The sequence below is a fragment of the Thermobia domestica genome, chromosome 8 (assembly GCF_964235325.1).
Source record: "Thermobia domestica chromosome 8, izTheDome1.hap1.1, whole genome shotgun sequence".
NCBI classification, from domain to species: domain Eukaryota; kingdom Metazoa; phylum Arthropoda; class Insecta; order Zygentoma; family Lepismatidae; genus Thermobia; species Thermobia domestica.
The window spans coordinates 140,286,137-140,308,094 of NC_137461.1; the positions used below are offsets into that span (position 1 = coordinate 140,286,137).

At 35.7% G+C, this 21,958-nt stretch overlaps 1 protein-coding gene across 3 annotated transcripts in view; it reads right to left on the bottom strand.

Moving 5' to 3' along the window:
- Pex1 (peroxisomal biogenesis factor 1) overlaps positions 1-21,958 on the bottom strand; it is a 171,058-nt gene that overhangs the window by 125,785 nt on the left and 23,315 nt on the right. For all 3 annotated transcript variants that reach the window (XM_081769054.1, XM_081769052.1, XM_081769055.1), the window contains exon 5: positions 6,991-7,877. In XM_081769054.1, coding sequence (XP_081625180.1) covers positions 6,991-7,877 — 887 coding nt within the window. The remainder of the gene's footprint in view (positions 1-6,990; positions 7,878-21,958) is intronic.

Sequence of the window (21,958 nt, forward strand, 5' to 3'; positions counted from 1 at the left end):
TTTTTTTTTTTTTTAATTGTCATTCTTAAAAAGTTACCAGAAAATCCAGTATTCAACTGGACCAACGTAATAAGTAAGAATCAAGAAATTTTAATTTGATTACTCCGATTAAATCAAAATTTAGACGTCTAACTGAAAAAATCTTATTTCTATTAAATAATAACGAAAATGATATTCATGAATAATGTTAATTAATAAGAAGATTACACGTAAAATTATCCTTTGTTTCCTCTAAACTCGATGTCTGTCTCAATGTAGAATGACAGTTCATTATTTTATAGATAACTTGAAGGTTTAAATTATAAAATGATGAAAATTGCCGTAGGCATATTATGTTGTTGAGTCATTCTCTGGAAGTATTACTAAGATCAGTACATAAAGGTAGTTATCACTTAGTACATATAATAACAAGTTTATAAAGATGAAAGTATAAACTACGAAGTTTTAATATAATTTATGTGATTTCTCTGAAATGGAGACTATTATGATTTTTTTTTTTTTTTTTTTTTTTTTTTTTTTTTTTTTTTTTTTTTAAGGAAACATGCAATATTTTGTACATGGAGCTGCCTGTAAAAGCCTGTCAGATTTTGACAGGCATTATACAGGCGCCTGTTTCGGCGAAAACACATGTAAAGAAAATATTACAGGCACATTGTCTTCAGGTGATATGCATGTCGAAAAAGTATTAAACTTCTGTTGGAAATTTTGCACGGAAACACGCGTTGTACAGAGTCTGTACATTAACATGAGAACATGCAATGTAGACGTAATTATTCACATGCAAGTAAATGGAGAGAATATGTGCATGTAAAGTACCTTGAATGGATTGTTGATAACATTCGCAATACAGTAAGAATGAAAAGTACAACGAAGGTGCCTGTTTATCAACATGTAATATGCATGTGTGACATTCGCATTACATGTAAACACCATGTATTAGCGTATAGCATGGAAAACGCATGATGTAGAATATGTTATTTTACATTTATCATTTTCGTGTACATGCGAAGTGTGTAACTCCTGTATGTGCAGTGTACAGGTGAACGGGAACATGCAATAATCATGATTGCCAATAAATGGATTAAACACATACGTGTGGTGAACAAGGTGGATTGGAGCTAAACATTTACGTTATAGGCATAGGAGACATGCAATATTCAGGCACAAGTCGCCAATTCGACATTTGCTATGCAAGGTCTTGACACATGTATAATACATGGGATTACAACTGAATACATTGTCTGTATTATCTCCGTGTACATGCGAAGTGTGAACCTACCTATATGCAATGTACAGGCAATGTGCAGGTAAACGGAAAATGCAATGATCATTATTGCCAATAAATGGGTTAAACAGGTACATGCAACGAAGAAGGTTGATTGGAGTGAATCATTAATGTTACAGGTGTAGGAAACATGTAATATTCAGGCACCAAGTCTCGAGTTTGTCATGCACATATGCAAGGTCCTGACACATGTATAGTACTTAATGCGATGTACTTTGCATATATATTCCACTAACACGCCCACTAATTCGCTAACACCTGTATTTCACATGTATTTTATGTCAATTACATTTTTATCAAATGAAAAGCAGCTGTCGCCAGATCCTCATGAAGTAACGATATGTCAACTACATGGAATAAAGCGGTTACGTACCTGTCTTTCCACTCTCTACATGTTGTTTACATGCATTTTTCATGTTGCAAGGTTGCAACCCTATCAACTGAAAACTACCTGTTTCCGTGAAATGAACATGTAATGATCGTGAAAAAAAAAAAAAAAAAATAGATACCTGTCTCATGCGTTTAAAAGTGTTCCATTTTGAGGCGCATGTAAAAATATGCCTGTTTATGCATGTTTCACAGGCGCCTGTAAATCACCTACATTTTCTGTCTGGGGATAACTAATTAAATATAATGGAAGTTTCGAGTGGCAAGAGGCTATTGCAGCTTAACATAAAATTCATATATAAAACAAAGAAAGAAAATGGATGTATAGGTAGAAATGTCGTTTGTTACTATTTCAAATTACAAAGAGATTTTTTTCGTTTATTGACAGAAAGTTAATTCATTTTATTTATAAAGATGCTGAATATAACAATGTAATGTCATCATAATTACCTTCATTAATAATCAAATTATTCCAAGAAAAGTACTAATCAGCTCCTTCGTGGCTAAGCGGTTAGCATACGCGCCTTTGGCGTGGGAGACTCGGGTTCGATTCCCGCGGGAGCTCATATGGTTTGGATTCCACGTTAATCAGTAGGTCCACGTCTCTCATAACTTCGCTGCTGAACTCAAAATCAACTCAACTTAAAAGTATTAATCCCCTTCTATGTTATTGTCTACCATCGATATTATATCCGAAAGAACAATTTCTGTGATGATAATTACCGAATAGTGCTTTCTTTTTTGCTTGTAGTTTCTCCCTTTCATGTAAATGTTATTTTGACATAACTGACATGTTCTTTCAGAAAATCTAATTCTTGTTTAATTGAAGCTATTATAAGCTTACTTAAGAGTTATGTATAAAACATGAATATCATTTTACCAAATATTGAAATGATCTTCTCGTATCAGTGTAAGTAGAACTTAGCAAGACTCTAAAACTAGTTAGAATCCTTAATAAGACAAATTTTAGCTTGAAGAAGTCGTAACGCGGTTAGAATTAAGCCAGATTATTCATAAAAGATGAAGTTAACCTTTGAAAATTAAGGGGTGCACCACCCATACTGGAAAAACATGAAAACGGAAGTGGCCTCAAAGATTCCAAAATACTCGATCAATTTAGAAATGATGGAAGCATAATCTGAGATTATGATTTAATTTTAGGTGGTTATTTTCTCTCGGCAAGGAGAAATAGCTTTTAGAGACTAGACTTTAAAGTCTTTTTTTAAGATTCTTAATTAGAGAAAGTATTTTCACATCAATAAAATATTAAGTAGGAAAGAATTCCTTATTTTATTGCATGCAGTAAAGCTTTCATCCTTAAATCATCACTTAGACTTGGATAATTTAAAATTTTGATTTTCTTGTTAAATTATTCTGGAAATCTATACATATTCACATCTTAATATGTTTTGAATTTCGTAAGGTTTGATTTTGGGGTCTCGTGAGCCGCGTAGGTGATGGTAATTAATTTGCTTTTAGACAAAGTGTTAGTTATCACTGTTATATCCAACTAATGAGATTTTAGAAAAAGAGGGAGGCAATGCATATTATAGAAATAAATTTTATATTTTACCTCAATCTTACCATTTACATAACATATTACGATTATTCTCACAGCCTAAAGGAAATTATTGATAAACGTATGTGAATAAGTATAGAAGGGAAATGTATAATGGAAACGGGAGAAGAGAACACGATAACACGAGAAAACACACAAAATTGACCCCTCAAACATACATGGTCAGAACTAGGGGATCCTTGCACCAGAGGTGAGCGCTTATCTACTGCCTCCATACGAGTAATAAAATCGAGGCGCCTAAGCTGAGCAACAGCACACTGCTCACATAGGAAATATACGCGAAGTCCTAGTCGGAAGCCTGGAGGAAAAAAAAAATGGGTAAACCTAGGCTGAGAGAATAATACACAGCAGGACTTTGGCTATAACAATTCAGATAGCACTGGTTTGGTCCAGGACAAGAAAAGGGAAATGAAATCTTTAATTTAACGTCTCACGTTGTCCTTTAGGCTAAAGAAGACGAATAATTAGTGAAAGTGAACGATTATTAAACAATTGGTGAGTTAAGACTGTGAGAGGAAAAGGAAAGAGATCGATAAAACAGAAGAACAAGATGTAGTCCACCACACGCTTACTTATCCTGGTATCCAATCAGGGTCCGGTATCGAAACTTCATGATCTAATGGCAGTGCCTAATTTTTGGGTTCCGTAAACTACACAGTTATTATATGAAGTTTCATTCAGTGAAGTTCTCATTAAGCTATGCATTGTTGACTCTTTCTTTAGTCTCAGTAGACCACAATGCAGAAAACGAATTATTTCCTTTGCAATCACGTAAAAAGATCACTGAGCGAAAAAATGCGTTGTTATTTGGTATGAAGCGACAGCCATGTCAATCACATAAGAACGCAAACTTTACCAGCAGATAGCAGGCGAAATTTCTTTTATTTAACCATGTGTCAATTACTTGCAGAAATTGACAACTTTTGTGACCTCCAATTGACTGTATCTACACCCACGATTTTAAGTCCCATACGTGATGTGGAATCAAACAGTAAAATAAAACTAACAAAACAAATCAGTTTCAATAAGTTATAGTGAAGCATGTAGTAGTGATGAAGCTCCCAACGAATACATTTATTTTTTCCAGACTAAATGATTGATATTTGGCACTCCTGAAATCGAACTGGGAGCTATGGAGAACTTTTATATGATACAAGAGAAGAATGGAAAGACTCTGTAACATTTTTATCTGAACGATGAGAGAATGACACCTGTCCTTCAGAAAGGAATATTTTATTGACCTGTACTGCTAAATTAAGTAGGAACTAACGTCTTTATTGTACCGAGCGCATTACGTGGAAATATGTCCCACATCACACTGAGGATTTAGACGTAAGCCGCTGCCCGCTAGTACTTTTCTTTCAACACAACACTTGAAGAATTTGATTTATCACAAATATTGAGATCACCACAATTGGTTTTTCACTGGCGCGTAGTAAAAGAACGAACCAGAGAAGCTGACAAACCGTAACTAACTCTCAATATTCATAGAGTAAGGGAATCATAACATACGTGGTGTGACTGGAAAGTTATAAGACAGTTGGCAATACTGCTCAGGAGGAGTAGATATAATAGCCGTTAGCATGGAAGCGGTGGCTTGGTGTCTCCTTGAGACATATTCAACATGCACCGAGATATCTTTATTCAGTATGGCGTAACCAGTTGAGTGTGGGCGTGGTGTGTGTATCTTGGCGGATTTTTAAGTGCGCAAAATGAAAAATTGGAACAACGCGTTTGTGTGAAATTGTGTTTTAAAACGGAAATCTGCTTCGGAGACTTACGAACTCTTAAAAACAGCTTTTGGAAACAAATGTTTGAGCCGGTCAAACGTATTTATCTGGTTTGACAGATTCAGATGGTCGCGAGTCAGTAGAGGATGACCCCCGGTCTGGCCGGCTTTCAACATCAAAAACTAATTAAAGCATTGCGAAAGTTGGCGATTTAGTGCGCTCAAACCGTAGACTTACAATTACGGAGATGGCTGAAGACCTGAATTTAAGTTTTTATGCAGTTCAGTCAATTTTAACTGATGATTTGAACATGCGTCGAGTGTCCGCGAAATTCATTTCAAAAGTGTTATCACACGAGCAGAAACAACACAGACTTGAAGTGTCCCAAGAACTGTTTAATCGAGCCGAACAAAGGCCCAATCTTCTCAGTGGAAGAGCCCAGATTCACCAAGACCAAAGAAAGCGCGACAAAGTCGGTCGAATGTGAAGACAATGTTGGTGATTTTTTTTTCGATTCTAAGGGTATCCTGCATCATGAATTTTCCCCTAGAGGACAGACAGTCAACCACGAATACTACAAACGTGTCCTTTGGCGTCTGCGCGAAAATGAGCGGCGGAAAAGGCCTGCCCTCTGGAAAGAAAAGAATTGGATTCTCCACCATGACAATGCACCACCGCATTGTGCGTTCTCGATCCAGGAATTTTTGGCAATATTCAACATTCCTGTGCTTCCGCAACCCCCATATTCCCCAGATTTGGCCCAGGCCGACTTCTACCTCTTTCCTAAATTAAAATTGTCATTGAAAGTTAAGAGATTTGACTCAATTGAGGACATTCAAGTAAATACGAAGGGAGTGCTTCACACCATCACGGAAAATAATTTTCAGGAATGCTTCCAGAAGTGGAAACACCGTTGGAATCGGTGTGTTCATTCAGCAGGGGACTACTTTGAAGGAGATCCATCACAATAGCCTATAAGTACTGCCATTTTTAAATTACAAGCCCAGTCTTGAAACTTTCCAATCGCCCTTCATATGTTGTTCTCTTACCCTTCTTAGCTTCATTGACGAATTATTGGTTTTTATTGCACTATTGTTCTTGGAGCAAGATAACATGTTGAAATCAATGAAAGGTGACTTCTTCCCTCGCTTCTGCCCCACATTGAACTCTTCAGCGTTCCTGTGACAAACCGATGTGTTCCCTTGTTGAAATTAAACAATGGGTGCTTAGTAATACTAGTAATAATCCTAGTAATACCAGTAGTAAGGGGTGCTTGGTAACAATCACGGCAGTTTAAATTGCTCTTTGAGTTAGAAGGATTATTTCTCAACTAATGCGTAGCTTCTATCATGGGCGCTAAGTTGGAAGACATACCCATCTGGGGAACACTTAACGAGTATTACGGTAAACGACAGCACATTTTTAGGATTCAATGTATCTTAGGTTGAAACTTCTCTTAAGTACATTGTTAAGAGCCTCAAATGATGACATTTGAAAGAAATGTTATATTTTTAAGAAATACATTTAAATTTATTGCTCCGAACAATATTATATTGAAAAGAAAGGAAAAATAAAGCGCTATAAGGAACGATTACGACACGAATTATCTTTTACACAAGAAATAAATTGAATTGTCTTTTTAAAAAAATCGACGAGCACTTATTAGGAAGAAATATGAGCGTAATGTGTTTTCAGTAAAACGAAACGTAAGAACTATTGCTTCTTAAATAAATACTTTTTGAACACTTATCGCCGTGTCCTGCAGAGCTTAAATCAAGCAGAGCCGAATTTACAAGCTTCAATTTGGCAATAAATATCATGTTATTAACGCAGCTGATATTTTAACAGTCACTGTCATGAGCTGATTGAAATCTATGTTTAAGGTCGAGTGCATTATCTTTTAACTTCTTGGAAATATGAGGTTTATTCAATTAACTCCTTTATTTATTGGACACCAAAACAACTTTACAGGAATTATATAAGATAAAATTTTAAAAAATAAATCTTACCTCTGGTTGCAAAGATACTATTTGTATCTTTTCGGCCTTCATTTCCGACCTTTCCGTGAGTCTTTCAAGAAGTACCTTTGAACCAGTCTTTACTTGTAGCATTCTTTTCAGAGTATCGGAAATAAAAATGCACTTCTGACAGTCGTTCACAACCACTTTTTCTAAACGTATCTTCAAATCCGATGACAAGTCTCTGTACACTGCTTCCAGATCAATAACATGTACTAAAGTGGACTGTTGTAATTTCTTTGGTACAACTGAAGTGTTTGTTTTATCACTACTGCCTTCATTATGCATTGTGTTTTCGCTCGTTGTTTTATTTGTCTTTTCCTTTGGCTCGGGTAAAACTATTAAATTACAAACAAGAGGAAAATTTAAATTATTTTCGATTGAATTAAGGCATAACATATGCTTCTTATGAATGAATATTGTACATGGATGAAAAAATATACCATCACTACAACTGTCTAATTGAACATTAATCGGATGAACACGAAACACACTTTTACTTCGGATATCGGTAGGTTTACTTTGTGGAGGGGGATGTTCTACAGATGTATCACTGTCATAAGTTACGTTCGGTACAGAAGTTTCACTGGTCCACGTAAAACTAAATATTCTTTTGAATGAGTTCCAGACTGTCATAAACATAATTTTATCAAAAACACTATTAAATTCTTCGTCTTGCGAAGGAAGCGCAACAATTTGGTTTTCATGTGTTATCTCAGAAACACCGTCTCCTTGTAACGGTTCAATATTTCGTTCATTTACAGGCAATATCTCGTTACTTTTGTTACGATAACGTTCCTCTTCACTGTACACACCACGAACTACAACTTCTGTAAGTGGTTCTAATATGCCATATCCATAAGATGGTTCCAGAGATTCTGTAAAGGAAAGAAAAACTTCAGTAACAAAAAAGACAAAAGAAATTATGTGAAGGACAAGCTGTTTCATTGACAATGGTTTTTTAGAGCATAAAGAAATGATCAATCATTCAATAATCCTTTCAAGCTAATCGAACTCTACAATGTATTTAAAAATATGTAAAATATTGTAAAAAAACAAAATAAAATTTTGTAACAAACCCTTTCAATGATCTAAAATGCCCAATAGTTTTAAGAAGTAATGATATGTTAGAGTAAAGCATATGCAAATCATTTATAAGGTCTCATTATTTGTGACGTGTTCCGTAACAATGAAATAGTTCTTGAAAACGTGCGAATCTCGATGCACCTTATTCTCACATCACATTCAGTGATTCGATCCGTTTTTATATATACAGTGTGTCCGTAAAGTTGTGCAACCCAAAGTTTCTGCAGACTGTCTCCTAAAGAGAGCATATTTCTCGTATCGTATCACTATTTCTGTGGAAAGCCTATAAAAAGAAATAGTAGAAAATTCCTCTTCCTTTACCTCACAGAAGCTTTCTACAATGGAAGTTAAGATGCAGGCCTATCAAGACACTGGAATTATACTGAGGCCAACAGATGGTAGCACTGTGGCTTTTCCTAACGAGATTTCGAGCTCAAATTTGGACACACATATATACAACTTAACCTTCTGTATAACACACACACACACACAGAACACATTTTATATATATTCACGCATGTTTCATAGGCCGACCCACATCGCAGGAAGTTTGAGAACCTTTAGTTTTAGTTTGGGTAGCTTCACATAATTGTAACGAAAAACTTTCAAATATATATGTGATGTACGAGGATTGAAAGAAATGTAAGCATGTTCTATGTAGATATTTTCGAGGTCATGGCCAATGCTGGAACTTGTAGCGTTTTTGTGTAGATCAATTAAGATTGATCAAAAAATCGGCAAAAGAAAAATCAGTGTTTATGGGTCAATTTAAAGGAAATGCATAATAATGCATAACGGAAAGGAAATGCATAACGTACGAAATGCATAATAACTAAGAAAATTATTAGGACAATGTCTCTATTCGCACAACAATGAGCTTATCTATCGTGCTCCATCTTTTACACTTCACGAAATGAAATCATAAAGCATTCTGTTCCCTCTTTCGACGTCTTCTCATTTCTAGAAATGAAGAAATATTTTAACTTGCTTTACAGAATCGGCTGTAAAAGACAAAATCATTGAATCTACGGATTACATAAGCACATCTCAAAATAATGTGCCACCCTGTAATTTGATTCATCGATATATTTACTTCACTTTTACCTAAGGTACTCTAACAAAAAAACGGACAATGAAATTAGTTATATATACACAATTGTGAAATAGTATATTTTACCCCCGGAGTGTTTTCTCCTATGTAATATCAAATACAGACTGTAATAATGTGATTCTTCTTGCTGATATATATATCCTCACGTATGTGTGTCCAAGTTTCAATCCCCATCCATGTTCACATGGGTTGTTCGAAGGTCAATATCATGGCTCCCAAAGTGAACAAATTTGGGGAAGATTATATTGTGGCACTTCCCCACGCGAAATTTCTGTGAAAAAAAAAAAAAAGCAAAGGAACGGAGGGATTCCCGGACATGCTGTAAAGGAAAGAAGTGTCACACGTTGTTAGTCCCGTGTGCACACGTAGCTGTGTTTTCAAATATGCATTTTTCAATAGAATAGGTATGACTTTCTAAGTGACGTTTTTAACCGCACTCTCCACGATGTATTGTTTTTAAGCTGTTGGCCTCTGAAGTTCATGTTCCCACGCTTTCAACACTGTCATTCCTAAACGGGATGGAATTTCCCCCCATGTTCACTAGGACTTTTTTGCTTTTTTTACGATATACTATCACCCGTCCAAGTTCGTCCACGTAGTTAACGTTCACCCTGTATATATAGATATATAGATAGATAAATAAGTAATTACATTATTTCAGAAAGTTGCGAACTATAGCCTATATAAATTGAATCATACAGAAGTTATTCGAAGACGCACTAGACACCAGCATGACTCGTAAAGAACCCTGTGTGTATTGCAATACAATAAAACTCCGTTTTGCGGCTATCGCAGCATTGCGTTTACGTCACACGCTTTTCTGGAGCTAGTTGTTAGTGATCGTAACCACCGCTTTAAAATTCCTTCGCGTTCCCACTTGTATCGCTATTTCTGAGAATATTATTTAAAACTTCTGATTCGAATCATTACCCACTCTTTTCTTCGAAGTAGTTTCGCATGTGAAACAGAAGAAACCTTTTTCGTGAAATATTTTTCGCGACGGAACAATGTACGATTTGCAGACCTAAAGATATTAAAAACCTAATTCGTCAGATATTAATGTCGTACTACTTTTTTAATTATTTTTTTGGATTTGAATATTTCTGAAGAAATCGAGTTTATTCGCATTCTCGGACCGATTTAGGAAAAAAAAAAAAAAGAATTTGTAAAGTGGTAAACTGAAGTCCAAAATCCAAAGAAGATGCTCGAAAGCTTATTTACAAACGAGATGTCCCTGCTCCTTCACGTGTGGAGCCACTTCGAAACTGTGGTCGACGAGGAACAGAACTCTGCATCGTTAACACTGGCGAACTTTAAATGCATGAAGCATCCTGGATCTTGGAAGAAGAGGTCGATGTTATTTCTTTAAATCCTGTTTTAACTGCATCTTCCGCAGTACTTTCTCCTTGCCAATCACCAGCGACCTAAAATGATGAGTGCGATCTCCTTGGGGAAACAACAGTAGTTTTGAAGAATTAGAATTGGTTAATTAAACAATCTTATGGGGATAAAAGATTGTTACGAGTCTACCATTTTCTAATACTTTGATTTGTTGGCGAAATACGCTACAAATATATTCACAATAATATAAGAATTTTGTATTAAAAAGTTCTACCATTAAAAATAGTTTTTTTATTGTAATAACCCCTAAAATAATGAAAATAATGAAAAAACAAAGATCGAAAAGAGTTACGTAACAAAGGGGAGGGGTTCGGCCTTCCGTTACGAAGTGTGACAAGCAGGAGAGAGGGGGTAAAAATTGGTCAAAAATAGCGTTACGTAATATGTGGACGGCCCCTAGAACAGGAAATGAGACATAGATGTTAATAAAATAATTATGTTTTTTTTAAAGTTACGAATAATAAATAATTATTTTTGTCACGAAATCTGAAAGAAAATAAATGAAATTTCAAAGAAAATCAACCTTATGTAGATAAGTTCTGTGTACAAGGGCTTAAACTAAAATAGTTGTGGACAAAGGTATAACGTTTGGTCCTGACAGTAATTATTGGTTAAACATAATAAAAACTACCTGGAATATAATTTATGGACAAAAAGCAAATAATAATAATAATAATAATAATAATAATAATAATAATAATAATAATAATAATAATAATAGAAGCTAGAAACCAGTGTTTTTTAGTTTCCCGGAAGGAAACCAAAATTTGCCAGTCAACATAATTTCTTTTGGCTTTGTAGCTGCCCCCCCCCCCCTCAAAAAGGACGAGCCCCTCCTACATAAACCTGCTGGCTACACCCCTGGGTACTAATGTTTTGTACACATTAAATTAAATATTTACAAGAACTGTTTATGCTGCTCCAAGTCTAGAAGGGTCCGTTGAACAGTATTGCCATCAACAAAAGAGAAAAGTTGAATTTGGAAAAGGTACAATAACTCGAAAAAGACCTAGTGCAGTATTGTTTAGAACCTATAATGCAAAGCGATAGAGCATGAGGAGCAGTACCGGGATTATGTGAGATCGATAAGCCATATACTGATCGAGATATTCGGTATCTTGTTAAAGCTGAGAAGTAAGGTTTGTAAGAGATGCCAACACTGCACAGAGGGTTGGAATCCTAACAAACTGGCCAAAATATGAAAATTTGCATGGGTTTACTTACTCGTGGGCTTTCGAGGTCGCTGATAGCGATGATGACGTCAACTGTGACTTATCGATCTCACATAACCACAGTACTGCTCCTCATGCTCTACCGCCTTGCATTATAGGTTTTAAACCATACTGCACTAGTGACCTTTTCCATGTTATTGTACCTTTTTCAAACTCAACTTTTCTCTTCTGATGATGGCAACAATGTTCAATGGATCCTTCTAGATTTGTAGTCTGCGAAAACAGTTCTTGTAAATATTTCATTTAAGGTCTACAAAACGTTAGTACCTCACTCCCTGTGTGCTCCACGGTATTTGCATTTAACACACGTTTCAAGTTATTTCTCGAAAAGTTTACAACACATCTGCGTTTACCATCTCTTTTGTCTTTATTTTTATTGTTGCTCCTAATGATGATATCCAATTTAGGTCATTCGATTAAAAAAAAAACTCTCTTGGGTTGGCAAAACTGTTCATCCGGTGATGTTTGTTAATACCCGGGCAGGTGTCGTCCTTTCTCTAGTTGCTTTGTGCAAAGTTTAGTTTTTCTGTCTCCTTTAGTTTCTCCGTTATCACGGGTTGGACTTTCTAAATTATATTATAATGTGGAAACGTCATTTAATGAATTTGTCGTCAAGTCTAGTGCGAGTTTCACTCTAGAGTTCTGAGTTTTCTTGAACACGGCTCAACTGCTGACAGTACACAGTTGCATTGATACTTTGACCAGCTGGTAGTAGTTCCCGATGCACGAAGCCGTGAGCAGTCTACCAAACACACAGGTAGACCTTCTTCTGATGCAGTGATCTTTCGGCTATTTTGGAACCGGTTCATGGGATGCTAACCAATGATGACGGCGATGTAGAGCTTTGTACAGAATCCACTTCTCATCAATGTCAACATTCTGTCCAAGAATGGCTCCTTCCTTATAAGACAGCTAAGAAACACAGGTGTCGGCTCGTGTTGCCTTCTGGTCCGGAGTCAAATCATGTGGGACCCATCGACCCAACTTGTAGTGCTTCTCAAATTGATGGAGGTGCTGTCGAATGGTTTCTCCATTCACGCAGAATTGTAGTCTCAGTTCCTCATATGTCTGGCCACTGTTCGTCTCAATTGCTGCCTGAAGATCTTCATTTTGCCATGTGTTGGTCTTCCGGCACGTGGTGCGTCTTCGAGTGGTTCGTCACCGTTCTTAAACTTTTTAAACCACCGCTGCGCTGTCCGCATAGTCACGACACCTTCACCAAAGACCTGGCATATCTTCCACCCCGCTGCAGCGGCGTTTGACACCAGTTTGAACTCGTACAGCATACACGCCCTTACGACACTTCGTGAAGGTCCCATGCTCACTCTGTCCTTACGCACGTTCACGGTGGAACTGAACTGCCATAACCAGGTAGTATGTTGGATATACCCACACCAACAACTGACCTTCGCCTTATCTCCATTCGCATTCAACTCACGGTGTGAGGGCCAATGGAACACAGACCTTCACAGAAAGCAACAGATCTTTCTTAGTTACCTTTATAGCAATAATGACCTGTACTAGATATGTGATATTGGAGTTTATAGTGAAATTAATATTTTCGATGACTTTCTCCAACATGAAATGAAAAGAAAAAAAATAAGGTCTTGGAAACTTCTAAATTTACCACAAAAATATATCTTACAGAAAACATGTTTACTATTCAATTTTTGAATGTAATTATGCTTTGAACAAGATATCGAACTTCAAATTATCTGAAAGGATAGTGAAGCAATAAATTTAAACAGTAATTTTTCACGATATTGCGACTGCATTTTTCTCTTACTTAGAGATTTTTACTAATTAAATCAACAATAACAGAAAATTTCCTAGTGGAAAAGAGTTACTTCAACTTCTGATTAGCTATGAAATTATTATATTGCAAAGAGAGCCTATATTGCCTATAATTATTTTATTTGCCTAAATGTATTTATTGAAGGAACGAGAATACATATTTGATTTATTCGTGTGGTAATTTATCAAATAAAGTAACTATACTCTATTTCAGCCGATGAAAATACCTTATTAAAAATATATTAAATGAGTTACTTGTTTGTTTAGAGGCCACTCTGTCAAATACATCAGCACTTTGTATTACTGTCGATTTTCCATATCCTTTGCAATTTTTTGTTTGTGCAGTTGACTTAGATGATTTTACAGATTTTAAGACACAGCAGTAAAGAAAACTGGATGTTCTGTACTATAACTGAATTATTTTGCAATAATTTCTGATATTTTGAAAGTGAACTATGTATGTTGATAAATCTTTTTTATTCTAAATTGAGGAAATTGCTAAATCATAATTTTTCTGACGTCGGTTACAAAATAATAAAATTTTATCTTAAGGAATTTTGACTGTCACAATAAAATTTGCGATTGAAAAGACTGTTTTGTTATTTATAAAATATTGATTTAATGTCTTCGGTAAGCTCACCCCAAACTTTTTTTTTTTTAAAAAAAAGTTTTAGTTAATAAATCAAAAGTAATGAAGAATGTCAAAAATAAATAAAGTGAGCCAGATAGCATCTACAAAATGCTATTATAAGAATTTATAATCGTTTTCGAGAGCTTTTGTATAGTTATAAATTTAAGTGCCTAGCACTTACGACGTCACAAACTATTATTTAATTTTAATAACTGTATGTCAAAACTATTTTGCTTATTACAAACTAAATACAATTATTATATAAAAAGCAGTTCACTGGATACCAATACAACACGATACTAATCAAATGTAGCTGAGTTCGTTCCTCTAGTCTTGGGGGAAATGTTATTCTGGCAATACTGTAATTTCTATGGGGCAACAGTGAAAAGTCTTCAGGTTCATATTTTCTGTTATAGAATAACATTATCTATGATAGTGGTAAGTTGCATTTTATTATCTCATTTCACTTATGAAGAATAAGCAAAAGAAAAATACTAAATTTTGTATTATTTTTAGTATTTCAGGTTCTTACCGCAACTGTATAATTTCTTTTAGTTAAATTATAATTAAATATTATAGGAACCTTAGTGCCTGATACCCAGGTATCTCAAAAATAAGAAATTATTTTTTAGGAACACGTTGGAATTACTTGTATGTTATTCGATTAGCATTTTCCCTACTACATCACAGAAATCCCTATCATACGAAATTTAATTGGTTTAAGTCTGGTGACTGTGCTGGCCAGAATTCAGCTACACGTTCTACCAACCGGCGTAAAGTATGACACAAAGGAACCTCATAATATCCGATAACTGATTCATGCTCGGCTGAGTTATTAAGTTTTGTTTTGTTTTGATTAACGCATCTCTATGTGCGCGCCATCGCTAAAATTAACTGACTGACTCATTTGTGCGTTTTTTTTTTTTTTAAGTTGATTATCAGTCACAATATCCCCTCCTGGACTTCACTATGTTTCTATCAGATCTTACGCAATAGACCATGTCTGTAAGTTCACTTGACTATACTCCATTCGATTTTCAAATCAAATGTTTGCAAAAGATCACACATCAATACCATGAAGGCCTTCAAAATTAGAAACAGTCATGCAGGTCACATATCTCCATGCACATCACATGCAAAATCCATTCTATTTAACCATGAGCAAACAAATGAGTATTATGCAGAAACATTGATGAAGCACATATAAAAGGAACCACATTACGTTACTACGCATGCCACAAGAACCTACACAATTTAATTATTGTTATAACTACTATATAGTTCGTTAAATATGCAGTTCAAAACTATATATACAACTACCAATAATTTTTTTTTTTTTTTTTTTTTTTTTTTTAATCTTTGATATTACAAACAGAAAGCAGAATCATTGTTTAAAAAAGAATCGCAAAATTTTATTTGGATATACAGTAGTATAAATGCTACTTCTAAATTTTGTTTGTTGTTAGCTGAACTGACTGTCAGCTGGACTTTTGACAGAATGGTGGGCAGAACAATAATGAGTCTCTTTCTCTTTATGTAAGTATAACGGTAACAAAGAAAGTTCTGTCGCTTTTTTACCCACTACCTTCGAACATCGATATGTCACCTACGACGTACCTGGAAGATCAAAAATAGTTCCCATCAGCATCGATGACCTTCTGCCAACGTTCTAGAAGGCCATGGATTCCATTGCGGTAGAACTTGGTGAGCCGTGAAACGAAGAAGGTATCAAATGCATCTTGCACCTCTACTACGGATTTGAATTGGCGTCCTCTAAGGTGATTGTCCCGTTAATGGAACAGATGATAATCGGTCAGTGCAAGTATGAAGGATGCAATAGTGTTTCCCTACAAGGCATAGAATGCTGTGCCGGGTCATACTAGCCACGTAGGGCTTGGTGTTGTCCTGTAACAGAAGGACCCCTTTCCCATTCAGAAGTGCTGGCTCCAGAGTTTTGAGTTTTTCTAGAACGCGGCTCAATTACTGACAGTATACAGTTGCATTGATACTCTGACCAGCTGGTAGCAGTTCATGATTGATGATGCCGCGAACAGTCTACCAAACGCACAAGTAGACATTTTGGTATAGTGCTAGTTTCGGCTATTTTGGAACCGATTCATAGGATGCTAACCAATGATGACTGCGACGTGGGGCTCCGTACAGGACCCGCTTCTCATCACATGTCAACACCCTGTCCAGAAATGGCTCCTTCCACCGACGAGACAGCAAAGAAATACAGGTGTCTACTCGCGTTGCCTTCTGGCCCGGAGACAAATCATGTGGAACCATCGACCCAACTTGTAGTGCTTCTCAAGTTGATGGAGGTGCTGCCGAATTGTTTCTCCACTCACACTGAATTGTAGTCCCAGATCCTCAAAGGTGAGGATCCCTGTTCGCCTCAATTGCTGCCTGAAGATCTTCATTTTGTACATGTGTGGTCTTCCGGCACGTGGTGCGTCTTCGAGTGGTTCGTCATCGTTTCTAAACTTTTTAAACCACCGCTGCACTGTCCGCATAGTCATGACACCTTCACCAAGCGGCTGGCATATTTTCTGCCCCGCTGCAGCGGCGTTTGACCACAGTTTGAACTCGTACAGCATACACCCCCTTATGACGCTCTTTGGAGGTCACATGTTCACCCTGTCCTTACGCAAGTTCACGATGTAACTGAACTGTCACAGCCAGGTAATATGTTGGATATACTCACACCAACAACTCACCTGCGCCTTATTTCCATTCGCACTCAACTCTCGGTGTAAGGGGGCAATTAAACACAGACCTCCACAAAAAATGACAGAACTTTTTTGTTACCTTCATATAATGAAAAGTTTGAGTTTGTGTTTGTCAAAGTATAAATTTTCTAAAATGACGAGATTTCTTTATGCTTCTGTTGGTTGGATTGGTGTTTGTTGTATCTTTTAAATACAGGAATTACCGATACTGTGCTTGATTTTTTTTTTTTTTTTTTTTTTTTTTTTTAAACCCTGCTGTTCTGTTTGGGTCTATTTGACCCGAAGTGGATTTTGATTTCTCATAAAATTTATGATAATTTTTGTAATGTGAATCAAGTTTGTGACTTTCTTTTATTCAATCCAAATCATATTTTCTGAAAATCTCAAACTTTTATTAATAACGGTTTTCGATATTTTTCTATATATTACTAATGTACTGTTCGGGTTAATATGACCCGAAGAAGTTTTTCTGTGGTTTGAGTGAATTTTGAACTGCTGTCTTACATTACTCGCAGAACTTGTGTATCTACTTTCGTGATGTGTGGGAAAAGTGGATGGAAGTTCTTCCTAAGCTATATTATCCTGATGCAAACGTTACTGTTGATGAACAATTATTAGAATTTAGAGGGCGTTGCCCGTTCAAGCAATATATACCAAGTAAACCGGCAAAATACGGTATAAAAATCTGCACTGTATATGATAGCAAAACATCTTACGTACTCAAGCAATATGTATATATAGGGGGTCTATGTAAAGAACCCGATGCATAGCCTGAGATGAAACAAGGTATGCGTGTTGTGAGTGATCTTGTTTCCTAAATAATTGGCCATAATGCAACTTTTTTTTTTATCTCGTTCACTTTAGGACAGCATCTTGTTGGAAAGAAGAAAACTATGCTTGGGATAATAAGGGAAAACAAACCTAAACTTCCGAAAATTTTGTCAAACAAAGAACTGCATTTACCATTGTTTTATTTTGCAAACAATACAAGGTTGTACATTATATCCCTAAGGAAATTAGAAACGATGTGCTCATGAGTATTCTTCACACAGAAGAAATCAGCAAGCGAGTTGACAAGAAACGCAATATAATATTGGATTGTAATTCAACTAAAGGAACTGTAGACACTTTATATCAACTTTTGAACACATACACATGTAAGCGCAAAACCAAAAGATGGCCAATGATATTGTTCTATAATATGATCGATGTATCAGCTTACAATGGATTTATTTTATGGACTTGAAACAATCCAAGCTGACAAGTAGGAAATCTCATCTAAAGAAGATTGTATTTGGAAGAACTTGGAAAATCTCTCATTTTACCTGAAATACAATCTAGACAATATATGCTGAGAAGTGACGAGACTCGAAGGATTGTAACCAGAGCACAAAGAAATGGTGAATCTCAACCTACAGTGATAAAACCCAAAGCAAATTCTTACAAGCGTGCACGGTGCAGATACTGTCCATCACCTACCGACAAGATAAATTTGGTTTCCTTTATTTGCAATAATCATATGAAATCCCATGCTGCTTATTACTGTCCGCTCTGTAAATAAAAAGTGGTGTGATCGTGTCTAACGCTTACCAAATTGTTTCATGGAAGCTTGTCAATAGTACCGCTTACCAAATTTACCAACAAGTGTTATGCGTGTCTAATGTGATATATTCTCTTTACTATTACCAATCTTGTGAAGACTAAAACCAGTAAAACATGTGGCCTTTACGAATATGAACAGCTGCATAGTAATAAAATTCTTACTACCATAAGCCATCTTGTTTTAAGTGAAAATAACTAATATTCCAAGTTAAAATACAGTAAACCATTAGCAAATATCCAATATTTGTGTCTAATTCAAAATTTCCTACATTTTGGTTTCATCAAGAGTATGTACATATCATGATGATGATAAAATTTTCACCTCGAAGGCAGGTCTTGACCCGAAGGTCCCTGTGCAAGGTGAACCCACGACGGTTTGCTATTGCCTTCTATGGGATGATGAAACATCCTAAGGACGGGACCTACAATTCAAAGTGGGATCCGAACCACTTGTGTCCCCACCGTGAATCGAAGCCGATAACCCTTGATTATAAAGCAACGAGTGTAACCGTTCATCCACCGGGGAAAGTATGTACACTCATGTCCAAAATTATTGTCGCATGTCTATAAATATGTTGTTGTAGAAATATAATTTGATAACGAATTCGCCCGGTATTTCTTAAAATGTTAGTATATGTATAATTAGCAAAGACATGTATGTGGCAAATTTCGTGTCAAAAGAGCAGTAAATAAGAACAATAAAACGAAAATAAAAATTTCTTGTCCATTTAGCAACATTTTGTTTTACTCATTCTAATTTTCGTATTTATAATTCTTTTCCTATGAAATTTACCACAAATATATATTTTCCGATTATACACTTAGTATCAGTATTAAGAGTACTCTGCAAAATCATTATCAAATTATATTCTTACGTGAAAACAGTTATAGATATGCGACAATCATTATGGACATGACTGTACATGTAATGCATTGTAAAATATTTAAAGACAATTAAAATATTTTCCTAGCACTAGACTATTAAATAAACTAGTTTAGATGTGTGGAATACGAGTACTTCGAAAGAACAGCATACGTATGAATCAAAACCATACTTTTCTAAAACAGATAGGAGAGTGAAATACTGATGTTAAAAGACTACAACTGAAAGGCATAACAGTTTTTCTTCTCTAGCATGAGAACACATTAAAAATAATTAATTAAATTTCCTGGGTTACGGATTGTCAACTTAAGTGTCGTTGCGTATTCGTTCTTTGAAAATATATTTAAAATTTTACTCCTATTTCCAGAAATTAATTGTCGTCTTTTTACCATTACTATTATTTTATCTCAGCTGCTATATTTCACATAATTGTATTTCATTCTCCGAATTATTTTATTTTCCATAACATTTTCGCAGATTGTAGTAAGAAACAAACAAAAAAATATAAACGTCCAGAGCTGTTGTAGTATTTGTTTCCTGTGAAAAAGTACAGGAAACCAATTATAAAACACTAAGAAGTCCGGTGGCCCGTGTTAGAGTTGAGTTGAGTTGATTTTAGTTTAGCGTCCCTTTCAGCAGCGAGGCTATATGAGACGTGGACCTATTGATTAACGTGGAATCCGAACCACATGAGCTCCCGCCGGGGATCGAACCCGGGTCTCCCACGCCAAAGGCGCGTACGCTAACCGCTTAGCCACGGAGGAGCTGGCCCGTGTTAGAGTATTGACCTCTGGTGCAAGGGGTCCCTGGATCGATCTCTAGCCAGGAGAATCCCTGGTGGACAACATTGTGTCTGTGGGTTTTTTTCGGAGTTTTCCTGTTTCTTTCCATATTCGACAAATTCATTAATAATCATTGGCCTACATTAAGCATCGATCTCGTTTAAGTTAATGGTCATACGTGTAGGACGTAAAACGAGCAATTTCACTTTATGTTTCATTTCAAATGTGTCCGAACTTACCGTCAGGTTGTCCGCATATTGGCCAGAGAAAGACCACTAACCAAAACAGAGAAAGCCAGAAGAGAATACGGAGAGAGAAACATGAATGTATTACACTCAATTCACTTAATGAACTATACCGACAAACTGTAAGAAATGATTACTCACATTAAAATAAGAAAAAGCATTAATATGGACCTGTGAGCAACCGTTCATAGTTCCAGACCTACGGCGGTTTAAGAGCAAGAGAAAACTACACGCGTTACACACTGCAGTGACCCTATTTTCATTCAGCACCACAAAGCCATTTTCACATTTCAAACTTTTATTTTATAATTATGTGTTACTCAATTAAATTTATTATTGCTGTTTTTGCTTGTTAAAATGCATTCTGACATATATCTCCAGTTTTTAACATTTTGTTAATACGCAGATGACGCTCTGTTACAAGTAAAATTTAAAAGTTGGTGCAAAGGAGAAGAATTTGGAGCCTGAATTAAACGAAGAAGAAAAATAAATAAAAAATGGCACATTACTCAAGATAAAAAAGTTTCAAGCGTCCTTTTGAATGTTAATTATAAATCGTATAATAACAGATGTGAACTACTTGTATCTTATTCGAAATTAAACAAAGGTAAATATTCGACGTCGGATCAACTTGTTACAGTCGAATCTGCAATGTAATTAAAAAATAATAATAATAAAGAGAGAGAGAGAGAGAGAATACTGTATATACGATGGGAAGGAAAAGAGAAAACTCGAAACCGTCTACTGCGCTCAGCAAGCCACGAGTAACCAAGCTAGCAACTCCGCATAAACGTCACTACATATTTTCGCGGGAAGCCAACGACGTTATTATACCTTCCGTACTGCAGAAGGAGCTTCCCAAGTGTGGTCATGTCAACTCAGTGGTAAACCGCGAGATTTCAAATCATAAGGTCGTGAGCTCGATCCCCGTTCGGGCCAAGTTTTTTTTGTATCATATTCTGTTTTCCTCAATAATTTTTTTCTACACTTAATACCATTCCAACATGTCTTATTATACAGTATTTAAAAGAACAAAAAAAAAAAATCTGCGTAATTTTTGTGTGTGTGGTGTGTGTAGACTAATTAAGACAGTATCATATTACATAAATTTTGAAGTAAAAAAAAAAAATCAAAAGTCCTAAAATCTCCTATATTTTGGCAAATATTTGACTCCCCTATAACTGTAGATCCCTTAAAACCCGTCGCCTCTGACCGAGGATATGCTCTGAATATTTTCCGTATCTTTATTCTTCTCGTGCAAATAACAATCATTGCAGCTAGCCCGTATTAAGGATTAGACATTAGAAACATTTTTTTTCATTGTTCAAAAATGTTAACGCTCTTTAAGATCATCATTGTTAATTTATAAATTACTGTTTAAAACGTCAACAATCAAATCGTTGCTAAGGATTAAGTTTCTCTTATTCATGTGGTGAAATTCAGTGAGTTTGTATAGGTAA